Source organism: Haliotis rubra, unplaced genomic scaffold (assembly GCF_003918875.1).
Source record: "Haliotis rubra isolate DU_JTF1 unplaced genomic scaffold, ASM391887v1 Scf353, whole genome shotgun sequence".
Classification (NCBI taxonomy): domain Eukaryota; kingdom Metazoa; phylum Mollusca; class Gastropoda; order Lepetellida; family Haliotidae; genus Haliotis; species Haliotis rubra.
The window spans coordinates 176,662-200,506 of record NW_025767028.1 but is presented as its reverse complement, the minus strand read 5'-3'; the positions used below and the strand labels follow the sequence as shown (position 1 = coordinate 200,506).

General features: G+C 41.3%; 1 protein-coding gene across 4 annotated transcripts; it reads right to left on the bottom strand.

Moving 5' to 3' along the window:
* Positions 1-2,257: 2,257 nt before the first annotated feature.
* On the bottom strand, positions 2,258-23,845 carry LOC124285156 (mucin-5AC-like). 4 transcript variants are annotated; one of them, XM_046721328.1, is made up of 20 exons: positions 23,776-23,845; positions 22,068-22,124; positions 21,562-21,649; positions 19,096-19,200; positions 18,438-18,641; positions 18,212-18,277; positions 16,812-16,874; positions 16,149-16,505; positions 14,062-14,208; positions 12,366-13,013; positions 11,042-11,425; positions 8,660-8,680; positions 8,206-8,220; positions 7,834-7,860; positions 6,983-7,012; positions 6,496-6,513; positions 4,214-4,240; positions 3,886-3,918; positions 3,487-3,537; positions 2,258-2,874 (listed from the first exon to the last, which is right to left on the bottom strand). In XM_046721328.1, the coding sequence occupies exons 3-19, from the start codon at positions 21,611-21,613 to the stop codon at positions 3,524-3,526; spliced, it is 2,211 nt and encodes a 736-aa protein (XP_046577284.1). In that variant the 5' UTR covers positions 21,614-21,649; positions 22,068-22,124; positions 23,776-23,845; the 3' UTR covers positions 2,258-2,874; positions 3,487-3,523. The 4 variants fall into 4 exon arrangements, with proteins under 4 accessions (XP_046577284.1, XP_046577285.1, XP_046577286.1 ...); XM_046721329.1 differs by having other exon boundaries at positions 2,258-2,869; XM_046721330.1 differs by lacking the exon at positions 16,149-16,505.

Sequence of the window (23,845 nt, the reverse complement as noted above, 5' to 3'; positions counted from 1 at the left end):
ATACAGGGTGTTACACAGATCCAGAGCTGCCACTGATCGTTGTCTACATACAGGGTGTTACACAGATCCAGAGCTGCCATTGATCGTTGTCTACATACAGGGTGTTACACAGATCCAGTGCTGCCACTGATCGTTGTCTACATACAGGGTGTTACACAGATCCAGTGCTGCCACTGATCGTTGTCTACATACAGGGTGTTACACAGATCCAGAGCTGCCACTGATCGTTGTCTACATACAGGGGCGTTACACAGATCCAGTGCTGCCACTGATCGTTGTCTACATACAGGGATGTTACACAGATCCAGAGCTGCCACTGATCGTTGTCTACATACAGGGTGTTACACAGATCCAGAGCTGCCACTGATCGTTGTCTACATACAGGGTGTTACACAGATCCAGTGCTGCCACTGATCGTTGTCTACATACAGGGTGTTACACAGATCCAGAGCTGCCACTGATCGTTGTCTACATACAGGGCGTTACACAGATCCAGTGCTGCCACTGATCGTTGTCTACATACAGGGCGTTACACAGATCCAGAGCTGCCACTGATCGTTGTCTACATACAGGGGTGTTACACAGATCCAGTGCTGCCACTGATCGTTGTCTACATACAGGGCGTTACACAGATCCAGTGCTGCCACTGATCGTTGTCTACATACAGGATGTTACACAGATCCAGAGCTCCCACTGATCGTTGTCTACATACAGGGGTGTTACACAGATCCAGAGCTGCCACTGATCGTTGTCTACATACAGGGCGTTACACAGATCCAGTGCTGCCACTGATCGTTGTCTACATACAGGATGTTACACAGATCCAGAGCTGCCACTGATCGTTGTCTACATACAGGGTGTTACACAGATCCAGAGCTGCCACTGATCGTTGTCTACATACAGGGTGTTACACAGATCCAGTGCTGCCACTGATCGTTGTCTACATACAGGGTGTTACACAGATCCAGAGCTGCCACTGATCGTTGTCTACATACAGGGCGTTACACAGATCCAGTGCTGCCACTGATCGTTGTCTACATACAGGATGTTACACAGATCCAGAGCTGCCACTGATCGTTGTCTACATACAGGGTGTTACACAGATCCAGTGCTGCCATTGATCGTTGTCTACATACAGGATGTTACACAGATCCAGAGCTGCCACTGATCGTTGTCTACATACAGGGTGTTACACAGATCCAGTGCTGCCACTGATCGTTGTCTACATACAGGGTGTTACACAGATCCAGTGCTGCCACTGATCGTTGTCTACATACAGGGTGTTACACAGATCCAGAGCTGCCACTGATCGTTGTCTACATACAGGGTGTTACACAGATCCAGTGCTGCCATTGATCGTTGTCTACATACAGGATGTTACACAGATCCAGAGCTGCCACTGATCGTTGTCTACATACAGGGTGTTACACAGATCCAGTGCTGCCACTGATCGTTGTCTACATACAGGGTGTTACACAGATCCAGAGCTGCCACTGATCGTTGTCTACATACAGGGTGTTACACAGATCCAGAGCTGCCACTGATCGTTGTCTACATACAGGGTGTTACACAGATCCAGTGCTGCCACTGACCGTTGTCTACATACAGGGTGTTACACAGATCCAGAGCTGCCACTGATCGTTGTCTACATACAGGGTGTTACACAGATCCAGAGCTGCCACTGATCGTTGTCTACATACAGGATGTTACACAGATCCAGAGCTCCCATTAATCGTTGTCGACATACAAGGTGTTACACAGATCCAGAGCTGCCACTGATCGTTGTCTACATACAGGGTGTTACACAGATCCAGAGCTGCCACTGATCGTTGTCTACATACAGGGTGTTACACAGATCCAGTGCTGCCACTGATCGTTGTCTACATAAAGGATGTTACACAGATCCAGAGCTCCCATTAATCGTTGTCTACATACAGTGTGTTACACAGATCCAGTGCTGCCACTGATCGTTGTCTACATAAAGGATGTTACACAGATCCAGAGCTGCCATTAATCGTTGTCTACATACAGGGTGTTACACAGATCCAGTGCTGCCACTGATCGTTGTCTACATACAGGGTGTTACACAGATCCAGAGCTCCCATTAATCGTTGTCTACATACAGGGTGTTACACAGATCCAGAGCTGCCATTAATCGTTGTCTACATACAGGGTGTTACACAGATCCAGAGCTGCCACTGATCATTGTCTACATACAGGGTGTTACACAGTTGCATACAAAAACACACAAAGACGATTTCATGAAATATCGTTTATTTTTGCAATTGTTTATTTTTCGCACAGCAAAAGAATTAGAATAACGAGTAATCAATAGTATTTGATTACGTCACGAATTTGCCAATATTACTTGCTAATAAATATCTACAACACGATGCCTGTTTTGTTTTAGAGAAATAATCCTCGAATAAATAATAACTAGAGTTCTTCATATTTCAGTATTCCATTGCAGAAATGCAACCATGATTGTCACATTTAAGATATCTCCTCACATAAAATAGAACAATTAGAGAAATTCGGGAAGTTTGCGAAACTAAATATATTGGGGTGTCGATTTTCGAAAAAAGATATGAAAAGTGAAAATTGTTTAAGACCCATATCATTGTATTACATTAAAATCAATTTCGTTCAAAGAAGTATGCCCTTGTAACGTTAACATCAGTTTTGTTTCGCCCATGTAAAGGACTACCAGGACCTCTATTCGTTAATGAGATATGAAGTGCACCACCAGAGCCCCGAGATATAGTCCCAGCGGGGGTCGTCACAAGGATGCTGCTACCACCAAGGTCATTTCAAACGTTGGATTCATCAAGAGTTGTTTCCCCTGATTCCATCTCTTGTCCAACGGTACCTGCGCTGAAACAGACACAAGAAGGCATTACCGTATCGTGTATCAGTAACACAGCAAGAGAAACTAGAGCTTTGTATACACGCCGGTGACGATGTCGCTATGTACACGCCGTTGACGATGTCCCTGAAACACGCTGGTTCGGGTATGAAGCTGACAAAATAGGGATTATTGTGAGGGCAACACGTAAATGCAAAATCACCATAATTAAATTCTTATCTCATCAATGTGCACATCACTGAGTTGTCAAAGAACTATCCAACTCGCAAAACAACAGTGGTGCATTTGCAGAATCCCTAAATATGCTAACCAAAACTATTTATTTTGATATTCCTATTCTGAATCATACATGTATATTCACCATGGGTGGGTGAGAATGACTAAATTGTTCGCTGTATCAGCAAATTTGTATCTCTGTTGAGACAATACATCAAGGCACTTTATCAACAACACCTAAGCATTGTATCACTGGCAGTCCGAGTCTGTACAGTCGATACTTATACTACGGTTACCTTCAGTCTTGTTTATCACTTATTACACATTTGAAAGATATAAAAATAAATTTAGTATGGACGTATGTATTTAAGTATTTATACAGACATTGCATAAAATAAAATTACCTTTGTGTAAGTTATGCCTCGCTACCAGGCTGCGTTGTTAACCTATCATTTCTGAAAGAAAATCGTTGAATTGATTATAGTTTGAAACGACCATTATTCGAACTGAAAATTCTATGTTTCTTTGTCGTTTTCTGCCGCAGTCAGCAATATTCATTATATTCGACAAGATCATCCAGTTCTCAAAGTCTCCGCCACGATTAATCCAGTTTACGTTCGTTCTCAATGGTCGTTCTCAAGTGTCAGTCCGGGTTAAACACATTCCAATCCCTGTTTAACAACTTAAATATTGCAGGAATCCCAAAACATCAGATCTTTCTTCATCAAGTAATTCAAGTAAACAGAGGCCGGCAATTTCCTTTAAACCATCATCATAATCAGTATTAGAATCATCATACTTACTCATGATAGTTGCTATACCTGCCGGAGTCTCCGCTGCAAGGACAACGCAGCGGCATCAGTAACGGTAAACAAACGTAGTGCACGACCCTTCACTTCCGGGTCTATTGTGACACTCAGTTGAGATCAAGTATTGAACGGTTATGATCATTATTGGTGGTATCTATAACTTCGGTTCCATATAATACTTATCACATCATGACGGTTTTAACAATTTATCTGAGAGAATAGAAACCACTTTCTACCCATTTCCCTAAACAGAATTCATGTCGGATTTAACAATTTATCGAAAAGACCTTGAATAGAAGTCTGAATAAAAGATATTACTTACCCAGTTCCGTAAACATATCCGGGTTTGCTGTGAAAAAAATATATCACGTTTCAAATATGGAAAACTTCGAAATATTATATCTTGCAATTTGTTTGCGTTCAAAGACAGTATATATTTCACTCACTCTCCTGTTTCATACTCACCTGTTTCCATGACGACATCACCATGGCCTGGACCATTATCAAAGGACAGAGCCCATCAACCATAACATTTTAAGACAGCAGGAAATTAACATTCACATTTAATACATGTCAGTTCTCTCGGCCCCTTTCAACGACCAAGGCCATATCAGTATGCCTGTACCATTCTATCACAACACAGGTATATTGACAGGTCAGTGCCATTCTAACACATCCAAGAAACTTGGAGCATTCAATTCCATTATAATACACATAAAACATAGGTCAATACCATTCTAACACACAAAACACTTGAACATGTCGACATTAATCTGCCATACAAAATGCCAATACCATTCTAAAATCAGAACCCTGAACATGTCAATGCCACTCAACCACAACCGGGAAATATACATCACAGTATCACGAACAAGTCATGTTACATTCAACCACACCGGGAAATATACATCACACTATCACGAACAAGTCATGTTACATTCAACCACACCGGGAAATATACATCACACTATCACGAACAAGTCATGTTACATTCAACCACACCGGGAAATTTACATCACAGTATCACGAACAGGTCATGTTACATTCAACCACACCGGGAAATATACATCACACTATCACGAACAGGTCATGTTACATTCAACCACACCGGGAAATTTACATCACAGTATTACAAACAAGTCATGTTACATTCAAACACACCGGGAAATATACATCACACTATCACGAACAAGTCATGTTACATTCAACCACACCGGGAAATATACATCACAGTATCACGAACAAGTCATGTTACATTCAACCACACCGGGAAATATACATCACAGTATTACAAACAAGTCATGTTACATTCAACCACACCGGGAAATATACATCACAGTATTACAAACAAGTCATGTTACATTCAAACACACCGGGAAATATACATCACAGTATTACAAACAAGTCATGTTACATTCAAACACACCGGGAAATATACATCACAGTATTACAAACAAGTCATGTTACATTCAACCACACCGGGAAATATACATCACACTATCACGAACAGGTCATGTTACATTCAACCACACCGGGAAATATACATGACAGTATCACGAACAGGTCATGTTACATTCAACCACACCGGGAAATTTACATCACAGTATTACAAACAAGTCATGTTACATTCAACCACACCGGGAAATTTACATCACAGTATTACAAACAAGTCATGTTACATTCAACCACACCGGGAAATATACATCACAGTATTACAAACAAGTCATGTTACATTCAAACACACCGGGAAATATACATCACAGTATCACGAACAAGTCATGTTACATTCAACCACACCGGGAAATTTACATCACAGTATTACAAACAAGTCATGTTACATTCAACCACACCGGGAAATATACATCACACTATCACGAACAAGTCATGTTACATTCAACCACACCGGGAAATATACATCACAGTATTACAAACAAGTCATGTTACATTCAACCACACCGGGAAATTTACATCACAGTTTTACAAACAAGTCATGTTACATTCAACCACACCGGGAAATATACATCACACTATCACGAACAAGTCATGTTACATTCAACCACACCGGGAAATATACATCACAGTATTACAAACAAGTCATGTTACATTCAACCACACCGGGAAATTTACATCACAGTTTTACAAACAAGTCATGTTACATTCAACCACACCGGGAAATATACATCACTCTATCACGAACAAGTCATGTTACATTCAACCACACCGGGAAATATACATCACAGTATTACAAACAAGTCATGTTACATTCAACCACACCGGGAAATATACATCACAGTATCACGTTTCATTCAACCAAGCCCACACTTATCAACGATTTACTTCAACCAAGCATAATAACTTTCATATAACCAATCACACATTATACATAGATGGAATTTTAAGTGCTATATTTGTGGGATATACATCAGCAACCTTGTTGATTGCTGTGATTTAACGCTGAATATTCCATACCTGAGCCATACAACTGCTTACTCGTGTTATCAAGGTGATTATGAGTCCTTTTCACCTTACTTTAATGAAGCACATTTCTACAATTATATAATATCAAACGTTATAATATAAGCAGGTGCTTGTCTTCATACTTACCAATTATTGACTGGACAACTGCAAATAAAGTGAAGGTAGAGTTAGTGATCCGCTGGTATAGTAACATATAGTCAACATGAACAGGTTACAAATAATGTTACAAATATTAATTTTGAGAGATTGAATCTCTGAACTTCTACACAATATTCGTAATTCTTTACAGACAAACAATTTTGACGTACCTGGATTACCAAGATATTTTTATGGATTAAACTTCTTTTTTAATTTCTCTCACGACGTTTCGAGACTATTCCAGGTCCCTTCATCAGGTGAACTGACAGTTAGGACTATGACGTCGTCATTATGACGTCATAACTGAGTTATGACGTCACAATGCAAGTGACATCACAGTACACTAGGGAGAGTACTATATAAGTGAGTTTGAAGAGTTAATTACATAACGATGAAAATTCATGCTAAATAATAGAGTTGAAAGTTGAATTGTCAATACACAACAACTGCTAAATGCCACTGAAAGACATCATACCTGGATTAGTCCGAGCTTGTTTTGGTAAACCTGGAACGTGAGATGAAATGTGTGATATCAAACATGCTTGTCTTAACTGAAACTGTACTGGAGCGAAACTGTTATCGGATTTCGTATTTAAGCAATTGGTTGAAAGTTCAGTCAAACGAAAATATTTCTGTCCGACCGCACTATCTGTTTACCAGCCCGCTCCATAATTAATGGGATTTATACAGAAACAACAAACTCGCAAACTATTGATTACTTAGATATATATATCGATCAATATATGTTGGAATATCCGTAAAACCAGGAAATGAAAAACATGCACAGACAGAAATATCGTCAACATCTTTGCGTTGGCCGCTGCAACACTAAGGTTTGAAGACATCTGTTATAGGTCTCGCCTTTCACGAACCTTGACCCACCAATGAAATGGCTGAGATGAAGTCGAGAGTAGCCAATCAAAAAGCGATATTTTCCAGCCTTAAGAATTGAAAACCGTCGACTACCATTCAGCAAAACAATTGATTTAGTTTTTTAAAACTGATTAAAAGTAAATTCAAAAGGGACTAATAGACGATTTACAGCACATGACGAAGGATTTGGCTTGGTGTTACGTATGACACAAAATGTGAAACCCGGTGTCCTTCTGATTGAGGTGTTAATCAGGGTGAATCTGAAGACACACTGGCAGACCTGTAGCTCGCTCATCGTGGACTCCAGGTAGATTTAATGCAGCCTGTTATAGACTAACGAGGAACGTTAACGCTGTAACATGAATCCCCTTGCATCTAAATAATTACATGTGTCTACTAAAATAAAACGTTCAAACGCTTACAAAATAATAAACATATATAAAAATAACTTACTTAAAAGTAGCATCGAAGGGTTCACCTCTGCAAAAGAAAAAATACATGAACTGTTGTTACTCTGATAATACTTGAAATTACAAGGTTGTTATATTTATAAATATCAATTCTATAATTCAGATGTTGCGGAGAGGGTTTGAGATGGCGTTAGATCAGTGATGACGTCATAAAACTCATGCCTTAGACAAAAGGCTTGTCGCTATGTGGCTGCAATATTGCCGATGCTACGTTAAATCTTAACTCACTCACCCTAAGACAAAATACTACTTATTCCAATTTAATACATATATCGATCTATACATTTGTCATAAACTGATTTCAACAGAAGTTTAAGCAAATTGCATCAATAAACACCACTCCTCGTTCACTTACCTCCTACTTGTAAAGCTAAAAGACAAGAAAATGACGATTGTGAGATAATTTGCATGAAATGTTCAGGAATTTAAGATATAGACTTCATCTTGAAAAATATAATCATTTTCTATGTTGTTTATGTTAGATACAAATTCTACATACAGTGCTATCATGGTTCTCAAAGATTTACCTTAAAACAAGCTGTGACAAATATTGATGATCTTTCAAAACATAATCGCTTGACACAAATAACTAATTAACGCTTACAATACGTCTCACGCTCCTGTCATTGTATACTACCCATCAAAAGTTTAGACTCACTAGTGTAAATGTAGTAACTTACTTCAGTCAACTGTTCTAAACTAGACTTTGCAAAATATTCCATAGTGTTTAAAGGTGCTTTAAGTGAGTGTAAACTTTAGACGGATAGTATATATTAACAAGTTTGGCATAGATAACGCGTTTGACTTACCGTTCAAAACTATTGCAGCAACTGAAATATAACAATGAAAATGTAATAATGAATGAAAATGTAATTACAAATGAAAATGAAATTATAAATGAAAATGTCATTATAAATGAAAATGTAATTACAAATGAAAATGTAATTATAAATGAAAATGTAATTAAATATGAAAAGGTAATTATAAATTAAAATATATTGTAAACAAAAAGTCACCGTATTCTTTAATCTGATTGGTTGGAAAACATGATCGAATGGTATTCGAATCCCGGAAACTGCAAGACTATTCACTGCGTATTGACAAATAGAGAATCTCACCCAAGTGTCTTCTGATATCAATTATATCAACACGAGTTGATCAAGTTACAAATATCCGAGGCTTGCCGAGGATATTTTTTACTTTATCAACGAGTGTTGATATATTTGATATCAGAAGACACGAGGGTGAGATTCTATTTATCATCCAAAATCACTCTTCATTAATTTTCAATGAAAAATGTACATCTCTGAACATGGTATTGCCATTACACTTGCAGTGCAGTGATGTCATAGCATTGTGACGTCATCAAGTACATGACGTCATAGCATTGTCAGGGCATTGTACAAAATCTACTGTCAAAACGATATCTCCTAGGAGATATCGTTTGATCTCACACACAAGCGATATCTCCTGTGGAACACAGTTTTGGATGATAAACACAAATATCGCACACAATTGTATTGAGGCGTCGTCAGCAGTGGTAACGTCATTCAAATCATATTGTGACGTCAAGTCGGAATGACGTCACAAATGAGCAGTTCCAGATGCTACCATGGGAACCAGCTGAAACGGCCAGCTGATGACACTTCACTGCTGTACCCGTACACGATGTCAGTGAGTGCAGACAGTAAACCCATGGTTTACTTTTGTGTTTACAATGTCGATAAACATCATGTGTTGGCCAATTTCCGGGTGTTATTGAGTATTTGAAGCACGGGAATATTTAATTTGAAACCTCCGGCTAACGCCGTCGGTTCCAAATGATTTCCCGTGCTTGAAGTACTCAATAACACCCGGAATTGGCCAACACATGATGTTTTTCTCCTATGTTAAAACGTCTTACTGCACTGGGTGCCGTTGTACAGAGCTTTCTTAGCGATAAGGTGACCGTAACTCCCATACCTTAACATAACCTAACGTAGTCTTGGCGCTTTGGTTGTTTTGTACAACGGCACCCTGACCAATATCTGCGGAAGTGTATGTTACTCCGAGACTTGTACGATACCAGCACATGCTTAAAATAGGTAATACATGGTGTATATATGTCACAACAATCGTGCGTAGAAATAATGCTGAATTCTGGAGTGGAGATGTAACTCGGTATTCAGTGTTACCGTAAATACCAAAATCTAAAGTCAGTTTTGCCTGTCTCCCTATATGTCCACAAACACAAACGACAACCTTCATGATACAGAAAAAATGTGTTGTTTCCATGACAACGCCTTTCATCACTGTTTCAATGTGTCCTCCAGTTACGGTATGAAGTTTCACTGTTCCGGCTCTAGTTCAAGTAGTATTAGTTTACCAGTGACGAATTCCATTTGATGAAATGTATTACAGAATAGTCACAGGTCAGTTAGAAATCAGACGAAGTGTTCAAAGTATGTATACATATCATATTGTGTGATATTCACAGTCCGTTCAGAGATTAGAGAAATATCCACAGTTCGTGTAGAGATTAGAGAAATATTCACAGTCCGTTCAAAGATTGGAGAAATATCCACAGTTCGTGTAGAGATTAGAGAAATATCCACAGTTCGTGTAGAGATAAGAGAAATATCCACAGTGCGTTCAAGGATGAGAGAAATATCCACAATTCGTGTAGAAATTAGAGAAATATTCACAGTCTGTTCAAAGCTTGGGGAAATATCCACAGTTCGAGTAGAGATTAGGGAAACATTCACAGTCAGGTTAGAGATTAGAGAAATATTCACAGTCAGGTTAGAGATTAGAGAAATATTCACAGTCAGATTAGAGAGGCAGAGAGTTTTGAGTGCTGATAAAATTGTCAGGCTGGTTTCATTATTCAGTGACTATTGTGATTTGATGACATGTATTTGGAAATATTTCAATTTCCTGTAGAGATTAAAGAAATATATCACAAAATTGTTTGTATAAAATGTGATAATTTGAAAGACTGATTATTTTTACAGATGTGTTCATTTGAAACACGCAAGTGATGAAGGAAATGAATTATTCTGCTTAAATTCGAATGTTCAGGGCAGTATTCTACAAAACAATCGTGTCGTTGAGACGATCGTAGGTTCCATAAATCACCATTGACTTACGACGGTCGTAGCCGTACGATCGCTTCGTAACATGAGGTCGTATTGTTACCGTAACTAACTCACCGTTTGGATTGTTCTGTTGTTGCGGTTGTCGTTGCTGCTGTTGCTGCTGTTGCTGCTGCTGCCTCCGTGCCATTTGAGCCATTTGAGTGGGCATTGGTCTGTTCATGTTCTGACTTCTGCCAAACATGGAGGAGTAGCTAGAGGGGAAGCCTTGGCCGAAAGATTGACGCTGGAAGGGCTGCACGTTCTGGTATCCGGGGAAAGGTCTGTATGTCGGGGCTCGCGTCGTCGTCACGGTGCCGGTCTGCTGGCCGAAATAACGGATCTTGGAGGGGTCAACTCCTGCTGGCAGACCGGAAGTGGGTGCCCTGATGCCCTGAGTGCCGTACGGTGTGTTGAAACCAGGTTTCTGGGCAGTGTTTTGTTGGTTGTACTGGCTGGAAGCTAGGAGTGGAAGACAGGAATGATTAATGATGTTAGTTTGATACAGTATGTATTCGTGAATCAGTTCCATATTTACGAGCTTAGGCCAGCGCCATGATAACACAAATCAAATATTTACGACATATGTCGTCGCCCGTGATATGGTGTTGCACCCTGAGGGTAGTGTTGGCCAGAGCAGAGCCCCAGAGTATGTTGTTTATCGCTGCACTTAGCAGTCAAAGACTATCAACAATTATTCAGCTGAGGCGCGTGTCCTCAGGATTCCCTCTGGTAGACTCGTTAATGAGCGACTGACTCGTTTATAAGAAGCTACAATATCATATCTCAAAAGAAGAAAAATACCAACAGGTGAACAACTATTATCAGGAATATATTTTGTGTTTAACTTTTGGATTAGAAAGTAACAATTAATATATTTGACAAAACACATTCATGAAAAAGCTCTATTAAAGCATAAACAATAGCACAATTCCGACAATATCGTAATAATTTGATGGAAAACCAGGTGGATAGTCAACTTCTTTATTGTAGTGAGTGCGACGTTTCGGTGTAGGCACAAACACAGTTACCAAGCAACCGTTATCATCACTTCCCAGTCCCAAGTGGCTACCGGTACTGTGAGTGAGTGAGTTTAGTTTTACGCCGCACTCAGCAATATTCCAGCTGTATGGCGGCGATCTGTAGATAATCATGCCTGGAGCAGACAATTCAGTGATCAACAGCATAAGCATCTTACGTAAGAATCGTAAGAATTTGTTTATGAATCAATATAGAAATAGTGATCCCTTTATATGTGTTTTCATATTCTGTTACGACGTGACGTTTCGTCATCCATTGAATAATCTTACCTCTGCTATCATTACTTTTGTTGTTGATGAACTAATCTGACGTACAAAAGAAAGTACACACGTCCTCCCATAGCAGTTCAAAGCATCCTTACCAGGGACCTTGTTCTGCATGTTCCAGGCGTTCTGACTTGGCTGGGGAACCTGCGGACGTGGAGCTGCGGTCTGTTGTGTTGACCAGCTGGTCTGTCCGGTCTGCTGTGTAGGCCAACGGGTCTGTCCGGTCTGCTGACCGGTCTGTTGGGTGTTCTGCTGGGTGTTCTGCTGACTGTTCTGCTGGCTGTTCTGCTGAGACCATGTGTTCTGGCCAGAGCTGGGATACGACGGCCAGGTCTTTGTTGGAGTGTTCGTGTTCTGTGGAATGGTGGGCTGTCCATATTTGTTGATGACCTGTCGGTTGTAGTTGGGTTGGTATTGGTTGTAGGGGTTGTAAGGATTGAACTGATTGGTTGGGTAGGAAGGTTTCTGTGGAAGGACGTTGGTATTGATCACTGGAGATAATGTTGGCACGGGGGTGGGGGCAGGGGTTGGTGCAGGTGTGGGTGCAGGGGTGGTCGGGGGCTGGGGGGTACCCCGGATCTTCTCAACTCCAGCCTGGGCGACCTTGAACTCCTCCGGTGTGATCAGCGGCATCATGTTGATGATCTTCTCGATGAAGTCCGACATGTAACCGGCGAGACGCATGAGTCTGCGCACTTCGTTCTTAGCAGCTAGACTTCCTGGAGTGTAGGTGTTCCCTGACGCTGTGGAAGTAACATGGAAGTGAGTGAGTATTGTTTTACACCGCATGCAACAATATGCCATCATAGGGACGCCTCCTTTTGCAAATGTCAGATGATGGAGAACAGAAGCCTGCTAGAGGAATCCGACCACGTTAATAGTGCCGTGCGAAATGAACCATCTTTCTGTTTGTTTGTTTGTTTGTTTGTTTGTTTGTTTGTTGTTTTATGCCGCACTCAGCTATATGGCGGTACCATCTTTCTAGGTTTGTGTTCTGCGTACGTATTGTCAGGTATGATCACTTCTAATGAGCAAAAAAGCAAGACAAACTTGAAACACTGTTCGTGACATCGGTTAATAATTACTGACTTTACGATGTGAAATGATCTAATCCCTTCTCTAACCTTAATTCTAACCCCACCTCAACCTTCATCTCCAACCAAAGGCTGTCTCCAAACAACCCTACATTTAACCCTATCTGGGCCATAGACAGTTGCATATAAAGAAACACTCTAAGAGAGTTCACCCTCAGTTTCAGTTTTCATATCAGAGGTGATGTGAGGTGATGTGAGGTGAATTTGGGTTTAACGTCGTGCTTGAGAATATTTCGCTCATATGACGACGTGCATGCGTGTGTATGTGTATGTGCGATTGTTTGTACTAACCCAGACTGAAGCTGGTTTTATAGTGCTAGCCCATTGAGATACCATGCCGCAGTGAAGCATGAATACCCCACTCAGACACATTATACTGACTCCGAGTCGACCAGTCCTTGATGTACCCATTAATGCCGAGCGCCAGGCAGTGACCAACAAGTACCATATTTTAACGTCTTTTGGTATGACGCTGTCGGGGATCGAACCCGCGACCTTCCGCTCTCCGGGCGGACGCTCTAACCACTACTCCACAGAGGCGGTCTTTTCATATCAGCATAAAGTGACCAAATGTAAATTGAAAGACCTCTGCATTTATATGAAATATTTGGAACCGATCATAAGTTCAAAATCATCTGAATGTTTAGACAATTCAGCAGACAGTTCACCCGTCACTACACATAGCGTGTCGACATACCTGTCGCTGCAGCTGTGGTAACACGGGCTGCTGTGGTCGTAGCAGGTGGTGCTGTGGTTGTTGCAGCTGTTGTGGTCGAAGCAGTAGCGACTGTAGTCGTTGCAGTTGAAACAGTCACAGCTGGGGTCGTTGTAGTGCCTGCGTCCGCTACAAATATAACACACAACATTGAACCACAGGTAGCAGGTTCGCTGAATCAGCAGATTCTCAGTAGGGCCTGGGCGGTGTGCCTTGAACACTGGTCAGTTACAGAAAACATTGTCCGGGATTTCAGGGCGTTGTCTGGACCCAGTGGGGGAGCTGGTTAGTCCATTGTACTAAAGAGTTCAGTTTACCATTCCTAGCACGCAAATATATATCTTAAGTCGGCACCATGTGATACAATTTACATGAGATTTCATTCGTTTCAATCAGCATCTTCATCTTGAAGTCTATACTTCTGATCAGACACGCTCCTTCACATGAAGTGTGATTTTGGCCTCACTTTCTATGCTATGGTTTTGAAGTATGTCTGAAAGGGTGTAACTCTAAGGCTCTTTTAACTCATGCTTAGTTGAATCAGGTGTCATGTTGATCTCACCTTTTATGATATGAGTGTTTAAAGTATTTTTGAAAGGGTGCAGAGGTAAGGCTCTGTTAAGGCATGCTTAGATTAATCAGGTGTCATTCGGTCCAGTGTTTATATTATATAATATTTGAAAGCATGCTTGAACGAGTGATGAGGGATTCGCGGACGAAACATTGTTTGGATTGACTCAACTCGCAGTAAACCAAACCCAAATGGGATTCCACCCATGATCCAACACATGCTGATCAAACACCGTAAGCACTGTCCTAATCAACGCAGTAGCTGAGAATTGTGGCACCCAAGACAGTAGCATTTTCCCGTGACAAGTTGACAACAAAGAAGTACACATGGTAGTTAGGGGACATCTTGAGCGGTCTCATGTCAGTATACGACGTGCATACCGTAAACACTCTACAGATAACAGTGGTGTTAGTCATACCTACAAACACCCTTGTGTCGAAGTTGGAGGGACCTATTTGAATACTTCGAGTATTCCGGGTTCGAGTGAGTGAGTTTAGTTGTACGCCGCACTCAGCAATATTACAGCTATATGGCGGCGGTCTGTAAATAATCGAGTCTGGACCAGACAATCCAGGGATCAACAGCATGAACACCTATCCACGCAACTGGGATACGATGACATGTGTCAACCAAGTCAGCGAGCCTGACCACTCGATCCCGTTAGTCGCCTCTTACAACAAGCGGGGGTTACTGAAGATCAATTCTAACCCGGATCTTCACGGGTCATTCCGGGTTAGACCAAAGATGACCAATAAGGAAGGACTACATGGGGACCACCAAACCTCTATTTCGAGAAAGCCGTACATCCAAGGTTCGACACAACGGTGTTTGACTATCTAAAACAATCATATTGTCTGAAAGGATTTAGCACTGTGACACAGAAACATATTGTTTTGTAAGAAACAAAAGTAACAAAATGCTAATTCGCAGTACCACCCAGCTGAAACATTGAAACACCCACTGCATGTTTTGCCCAGTACCACCCAGTTGAAACATTGAAACACCCACTGCATGTTTTGCCTGGTCTGGACCATACAATCCAGTGATTGACATCACCAATTAGATATGATAAGCCCCAGCAACCAAGTCAACCAACCTGACAACCCGACCCCGTTAGTCGCCTTCCCGAAGACCAACAAATTGTAATTACTACGCTCATCACACAAAGTTCAATGCCTCAGGTTCAAACACTGTTCACAACGTCTAGGCCTTAAGTTGTAGTTTAACCTCTTAAAGCGTCTCTTACGTTTCAAAACAGAAGAAAGGGAACATGCATCCTTTGAGACAATATGTGTGCAAGTGATTAGGTCAAAGAAAGCCAAACGGTTTTTTCCATATGTTATACGTATTTGAATAACGTATTTGCTGACTAAGCGCTAATGAGGATAGAGCGCGTGCAACGCTTCCTGTGCATTCTGTTAGCCCTGTTCCCGCCTGTTGACAGAAGAAAAGAAAGGATCAAGAAAGACGTGCAGGACGAAGTCGGTGCTTCAGAAACCTGTTGTAGTCGCTGCTGCTGTCACTGCTTCAGTAACTGATGATGATGTTGTGGCCGTAACAGCCTCCGTCGTTGCCGTTTCTGTTGTTTCGGCAGCAGGTGTTGTTTCTGCTGTTGTAGCAGCGTCTGTGGTTGCTGCTTGTGTTGTTACAGCCTCCGTAGTTGCTGCTGCTGTTGTTACAGCCTCCGTAGTTGCTGCTGCTGTTGTTACAGCCTCCGTGGTTGCTGCTGCTGTTGTAACAGCCTCGGTTGTTGCTGCTGCTGTTGTTACAGCCTCGGTTGTTACTGCTGTTGTAACAGCATCGGTTGTTGCTGCTGTTGTTGAAGCTTCAGTCGTTGCAGCTGTGCTTGACCCGGCTACATATACATATACATATACATATACATATATATATATATTAACATATTAATGTTTTCTATGAGTACATTAATATTTACGTTAAATCATTAGTAAAAGCAATAATAACTAAATATTTACTGATACACTTGGACAAGACATCGCAGTTTACAACGAAGTACAACTAAGTCAATATTCAACAGATATTGGGAACAACGTATACTGACGGGACAGAACACACGTATTTACAACACAATTATCGAGCCTCTTCAGTGGCGCTGTACAATTCTGCAAGTTCAAACGAGAGAAACAGAAGATGCATGAACCTGTTGTTGTTGCCTCTGCTGTCGCTGCTGTACTTGAGGATGCTGCCGTCGAAGTTGCTGTTCCTGTATGCAAAGTACTATCATTACACGAAAAGCAACACGCTATATTTCGACATATATCAGCGCAATAGAAAATAGAATATTCAATACGACTCAGACAGTTGGTGTTTGCAGGATCTGCAGAACAGGTATAAGACCCTGACTGATCAGTACACCAGAACTGCACACGCAAAGTACGTCAATACTTCCTACCAAACACATGGGTACAATGTGTGAAGCCCATTTCTGGTGTCCCCCGCCGTCATATTGCCGGAATATTGCTTGGAGCGGCGTAAAACTAAACTCACACTTACCAAACAACTGCTACGTAAATAATCTGACTGTGTCACCTAAACGAATACATAATCCAGAATACCGTGATGATTTATCTACACGTTTTAGACATGTAATACTTAACGCAGCACTATGAGCAGGTTTCAGATACAAATCTCAGAAGTCTGGATCCTGGCACTGCTAGGGGGAGGTACTCTGACTATACGTACCGCCACCTAAGTGGCAAAGGTACTGACATATAGACAAGGGGCGGTGGGGTAGCCTAGTGGTTAAAGCGTTGGCTCGTCACGCCGAAGAACCCGGGTTCGAATCCACACATGGTTACAATGTGTGAGGCCCATTTCTGGTGTCCCCAGCCGTGATGTTGCTGGAATATTGCTACAAGCGGCGTAAAACCAAACTCAGTCAGTCAGACAAGGCATGCATTCAACTTTTTCACCCTTAATCACGAGTCAGTCCGTACATACTCTCAGTTACGACAACACCCACTACTTCCTCCGGCATGTGTACCTCAATGACAACCGTTTCGTAATTTATACTTTGAAATATATAATACGTCTATTCTAGAGGAGAAGCAGGAGAAACCCATTCAAGCGTAGAATGCCGACTAGCAGCGCTGACACCTGGGCCTATAGCGTAACAAGTTATTGTTAATATGACGACTAGCAGCGCTGACTCCTGGGCCTAGAGCTTCGAAGCTCTCTTAGCGCTAAGATAGTCGTAAGTTATTGTTAATATATGACACTTACGACTATCTTAGAGCCAGGAGAGCTTCCAAAATCTAGGTCCAGGTGTTCACTAGTGTAATCATGTTCAGGATCCAGGCAGCCTACGTTCTCGGAACTATCACTATGAAGCATAAAGACAGCCTAGCTACCGTTCACCAATGAGAGTCAGAGAAGAGTGATCCAAGACCTTGAGACAGAACCCAGTACATGCTGAAGAAAGGTGAAGGACGGGCTAGGGAGCCGAGATGAAAGGTGAAGGACAGGCTAGGGAGCAGAGATGAAAGGTGAAGGACAGGCTAGGGAGCAGAGATGAAAGGCAAAGGTAAAACAACAAATGACCTGTGGTTGTTGGTTCCGCTGTTGCGGAAGTCGTTGGTTCAGCAGTAGAAGCTTCGGTAGTGCCGGCTAGAATTGATTATATACTCTGTGTGTGAGTTTGACATTGTACACATGAAACAAATACAAGTATTAAGTATTAATAAAGTATTAAAGTATACAAATTATATTAAACGTAATGTACACATATTGTATTGGTCGGAGATGTCGCAGATATTCCTGCACACACCTGCTGGAGTAGTGGGTTCTGCTGTCGGTGTAGGCTCGGCTGTTGTAACAGCCGCTGTTGTTGATTCAGCAGGTGCTGTTGTAGGCTCGGCTGTTGGTTCGGCTGTTGACCCTGCCGCATCTGTTGTTGTTGGCTCGGCTGTTGGTTCGGCTGTTGACCCTGCTGCATCTGATGTCGTTGGCTGTGCTGTTGAGGCCGTTACAGCTGCAACAGAGTGAGTGAGTGATTGTGTGGCGGAGTGAAGAGAGTTGGTGAGAGAATTAGGTTTTGTTTTAACAATGTTCCAGCAATGTCAGCAACATCAGAAATATTTTACTCGTGTAGTGAATCGAACGCTACCCATTGGGCTTGCCCAGCAACTTCTCACTATACAATCACCACATGCAACACCATCTGAACTGCTTGACTTACAACAGTGGGACATCTGAACATCAATGAAGGAACCACATCTCTGTGACAGAAACATCAGAATGATAGTTGCGGAGTTAAGCGATATTTCAAACGCAGTATACATCGCAAAGGTATTCAATGAGTTCACGGACAATTATTTCAATGATTTATGACATCTCTGAATACGAAACTGCAAATCACAAAAGTCTGCAAGAGTCAATTTGGTCATTGCATATATGATCAACACATCCAGTTTGCTGTAGACTACCTTCAGTAGTGTCGGTCGCAGCCGCTGTTGTTGGAGGGTCGGTCGCTCCGGCGGCAGGTGTAGTTGCTGCTTCTGTTGTGGTTGGTGCAACTGTTGATGATGTCGCTGAAAAACATACAGCAACGATGGTGTAGATTGGTCCAATCAGTGACACATTGAGGTACTTACCTGCCCGCTGTTGTTACCACGACGGGAGCAGGTGGAAGGATATTGCTTTTACAAATATCACCATTGCAGCCACCGTAATCACCGCCCTTGGTCATATTATCATTTGCAAACGTTACGTCAAATAAGAAATCACGTCATCAAAGAAAAAGCTGGACAACTAACCGGTAGCACATTACAGAATCACAATTATCACCGGTGGAAGCCCACTAATTACATTTAACAATCAACATCGGCATAACCTTAACTAAAGGATATAGGTAGCGAGGCCACCATTCCATGCATCAACAATATTTGAAATCCACTTGTAACACAATCACTTACATATTTTGTCGCATTTATTGCTAAGAATAAGAAATTGCTCATTCATATGAATAGATAGATTTTCAAATATTCATTACGTTTAATGTTACTCAAAATTCAATTTTACTACACGTTTTTCATAATACAAAAAACACATCGACGGACACACAGATACGAAACACAACAAAAGCATCTACAGTTAGACATACATTTTATGCAAAAGTACACTGAAAGCTATAATATCTAGGCACACACTGCGTGGGAGCAAGCGATGGTTTAGTAATCTCTGTCCTGTCCTGAACAGGAATCATGGAAATGTAGATGCGAGAATTATGAACGTGTAGCACTAGCGTATACGACACTCTGGCCAACATTTGGTCTAAAGAAGTACTAAAAACAAACATTTTTTACGAAATAAAAACTAATAAAATCAAAATTGAACACAGTACAGTGCTACATTTCAATAGCTGATGTAATGTAACGTGATAATTCAAACTTGGATTCATTCAATTTTCGCTGGGGTCAAGGCGTCACCAAGGCAACAGGATACACAATTAGTTACATCACTCTCGCTGTCTAGCCAAGTCATTACTTGGCGTTTTAACTGCATTTAACATTTATTATGCTTTTGTAAAATTCTTTAAAACGGAATGTAGGACAAGGAACACATCTAAATGATTATTGTTCTGTCCGGACGTACACGTGGCGGGTATCCGTGTACAGCTCGGTCAGGCAGGTGGCACATATTGTGGCAGTACATAACTCAAGTTGGTATCTGATGATTGTCACCAGGAACAAGTGAAGTCGGCATAGGGTGGCCTTACTGCAGATTCAGTGGGAGTTAGAGTTACCTCCCTTGGTTGCTGTAAGCGGATTAGTATGTTCGATCGTCCAAGAGGTTTCGTTATGTGAGAGCATATGAACCAATATGTCTAATGACACCACGTTTACCCGCAGTCGCTTGTACTTGTATGTTTTCTTCCTCAAATTTAACTAGTATTTGTCTATAAGAAGCAAAACGAAAAGCGCACGCACGTGTATAAACATTCACATCCACTGCTGCAGAACAATATATACCAGTGACTTAAGCCAAACTATGAGGTACTGATGGCACCTATATTGAGCAGCAACAAAGCCTTTAGCTGCCCATTGTACTAGAAACAGAGAGACAGAGACAGAGAGAGAGACACACATAGGGATAGAGAGACACAGAGAGAGAATGAGAGACATAGGGAGAAAGAGACGGGGGAGAGAGAGAGAGTCACACACACACACACTGAGATAGAGATGGAGAGAGAGGTATAGAGACGGGGAAGTGAGATAGAGAGACACACTCACAGAGATAGAGACGGGCAGAGGCAGACTGCGTATAGCTGTAAATTATACAACAAACAGAGAGAGAGAGAGAGTGTGTGTGTGTGTGTGTGTGAGAGAGAGAGAGAAAGAAAGAGAGAGGGAGAGAGAGAGATGGATATATGAAAGCTGATACTACTTGTGATCTAGTTTCGCAAAGCTCATCTAGATGTCACATGACAGCCACATGCTCTGCAACGACACTGTAAACACACAAGCACTTGGAGAACACTACAGCCAACCCCTCATGCCTAGAAGCGGAGATCTACTATTGTCATGGTGTGTAGAGTATTCACACATATGTGAATATCACATGAGGCTGTCAAAGTACACGTAAATACACAGGAAGCTACAAGCTGTCAATATACGTACACATACGTACACATACCAACATATACGTACACATACGCACATATACGTGCACATACGCTCACATACGCACATATACGCACACACATGCGTGCATATACATACACATGCGTACACATACGTGCATATACGTACATATACGTACATATTAGCCATACAATCAACGCGTCACACTAGCAAGCTATGGTACTAGCAGGAATATGTTAACAAAGCACGTGCTACTGAGCTAGCAAGAGGGTGTGTCAGTATAAACAACACCCATTTACACGTGTATACCTTCCGTTGGTACAACCCCTCCCGTGTTCTGTAAGATACCCCCCAGTTCCATCTGGGTCGGCCTCCCATATCACGTCTGTGTTCGAACCTAACATACAGGACGGTACATGTTTTGCATTTTCAAATAATGAATCAAGTTCGTTCGTCCTCAATTGTCAAACCAAGATGTTAAATTAAAAGGACACGTCTTTCATAAATGATGTATGAATCCTAATTTGTAATAGGATCTTGTTTTCAAAAGTGTTGACTTAGAGATTAATAAACAATGACTCCAATATCAGAAGATAAAAATCGATAAAATGTTTAAGCGGGTATCATATATGTTGATACGTGTTTCCTCTGAATGAATTTATGGGAAAAAATACTTAGTGTTAACACGTGATACCTTCTTTGAGTGGCATTTTGAAAATATATTTTGAAAAAAATATCAAGTATAAAATCCTCAGTTGGACTTTATTACATGTTGCCAGGCAGCGAGGAGGTAGTGTTGGTGATGTCGTACTGACCTGATGCCGTGGTGGTCGTGACGTCACCAGCAGTGATGTCAGGGACACTGGCAGCTCCTTGAGTCCAACACAACCGTTTTGTTACAATGTCTATGAGAGTAAGCTGCAGTGACCCTAATACGCTACATTCCAGGCTTTGTAAACACACCAATCGCACATTGATTTAAGTGATTATTTGGCAATAAATTACACTGTGATGCATGAGGCAAGCCTATTAAATCAGTACGAATTAAAATGCATTTAAAACAACACACAATAGATATTCTGCACAAGATGATTTACCTTTCGGCTGACATTTAATCGATCCAAAATTCATATTAAAAAAACTTTATGAATAGTTAGGTTCGGCCAGTATAACAAAGAGATGCTTAACAAACAATAGTATTGCATGGTGGAACAAAGCGAAGCATTCAGCGTTACCGTCATAATAATAATGATAATCAAATCATAGATGGAAGGAATTGCATAGTTATATTACAAAATATAGATGAACAGCTACAAGAGTATATCTAAATATACCCGTATGTAAAATCTCATACGAAACGTACTTTCACCTCTTTTAAAATTAACTGAGACTTTATAATCTGATGTGAAATATACTCAGTGTCGGTCCTAGCATGTCCTTGATATATAGTTCTTTGAATATTTACATTTTTCAGTTCATTTTGTTAGTGTGAGGCAATTTAACAACGTCTGTAAATTATCGATACAACAAACAACATAGTGATTGATATTGTGAGCACCTGTCCACGTTGTCGTGGTACAAGGCGATCACACAAGTCATTGCACCTGATCACCTGGCCCAGTTAGCCACCTGCTGGGAAACACGGGAAGTCCTTCAAATGGAATTCCCTTCCCCATTGTCTCAATCACGCTGATGGTCCTAGTATTCAACCCCACAAGCACCTGTCCGACTTATGAATCAGTCCACCTCTGCAGTTAATGCAAGGTTGCTAATAGTAACGGCTGGAAAGCATGTAGCGCTTGTTGTTTGTTTGTAAGATGCGATAAACAGCAACTTTTTTAGTATTTGCAAATTACGTTTTACGAAGCTGAAGTTGAAAAAAAATGAAGCAAATTACAGCTGACAGCTGAATGAAGATGGAGGATTGCAACAAATCCCAACCCTAGTACCCTTCACCTTGACACAGTCGTGTCGAAACCGCGGTAAGTACATCTGAAAACGGCTGATATATTTTGACGACACAACACACGCAAGCAATGGTACTTAAAATGAACAGCCGTGTTTCCGCTGAACAGAGTTATGTCCTTTGAGCACCTAAGAAACCTATGCTTGTGGATTCGAATCCCGTTCGCAAGATTGTTTCTAGCTGAATAAGAACCACATCGGTTTCACCAACGATACCATCCAAGGCATCACTTCGAGTTCTCTTCCCATTCATCTGACAATCCGTGATGTTACCGGAATACTGATACAGTCGGCGTTAAACCCAAGTCACTCACTCACTCACTCACTCTTCCCGTTCAGCTGGAACTCCGTGATGTAACCTGAATACTGTTACAAGCGGGTTTAAACCCTACCTATACAGACAGTCAGTATATGACACAAGGTGGAATAACCTATACACTACATGGGGACATCTACGGGAATCTCTAGTTAATGTCTCCAATCTTCATGATTCTAGGCTAAGGTGAAGCTACCCGAAGCACCCTGTTATCCACCCCTATACCCCACAATATACATCACCTGATAGGATAAGCGCTGATTTTGCTTCTGGTTCCAAAACTACATTAATATTGGCCCTCACAACCGTGGG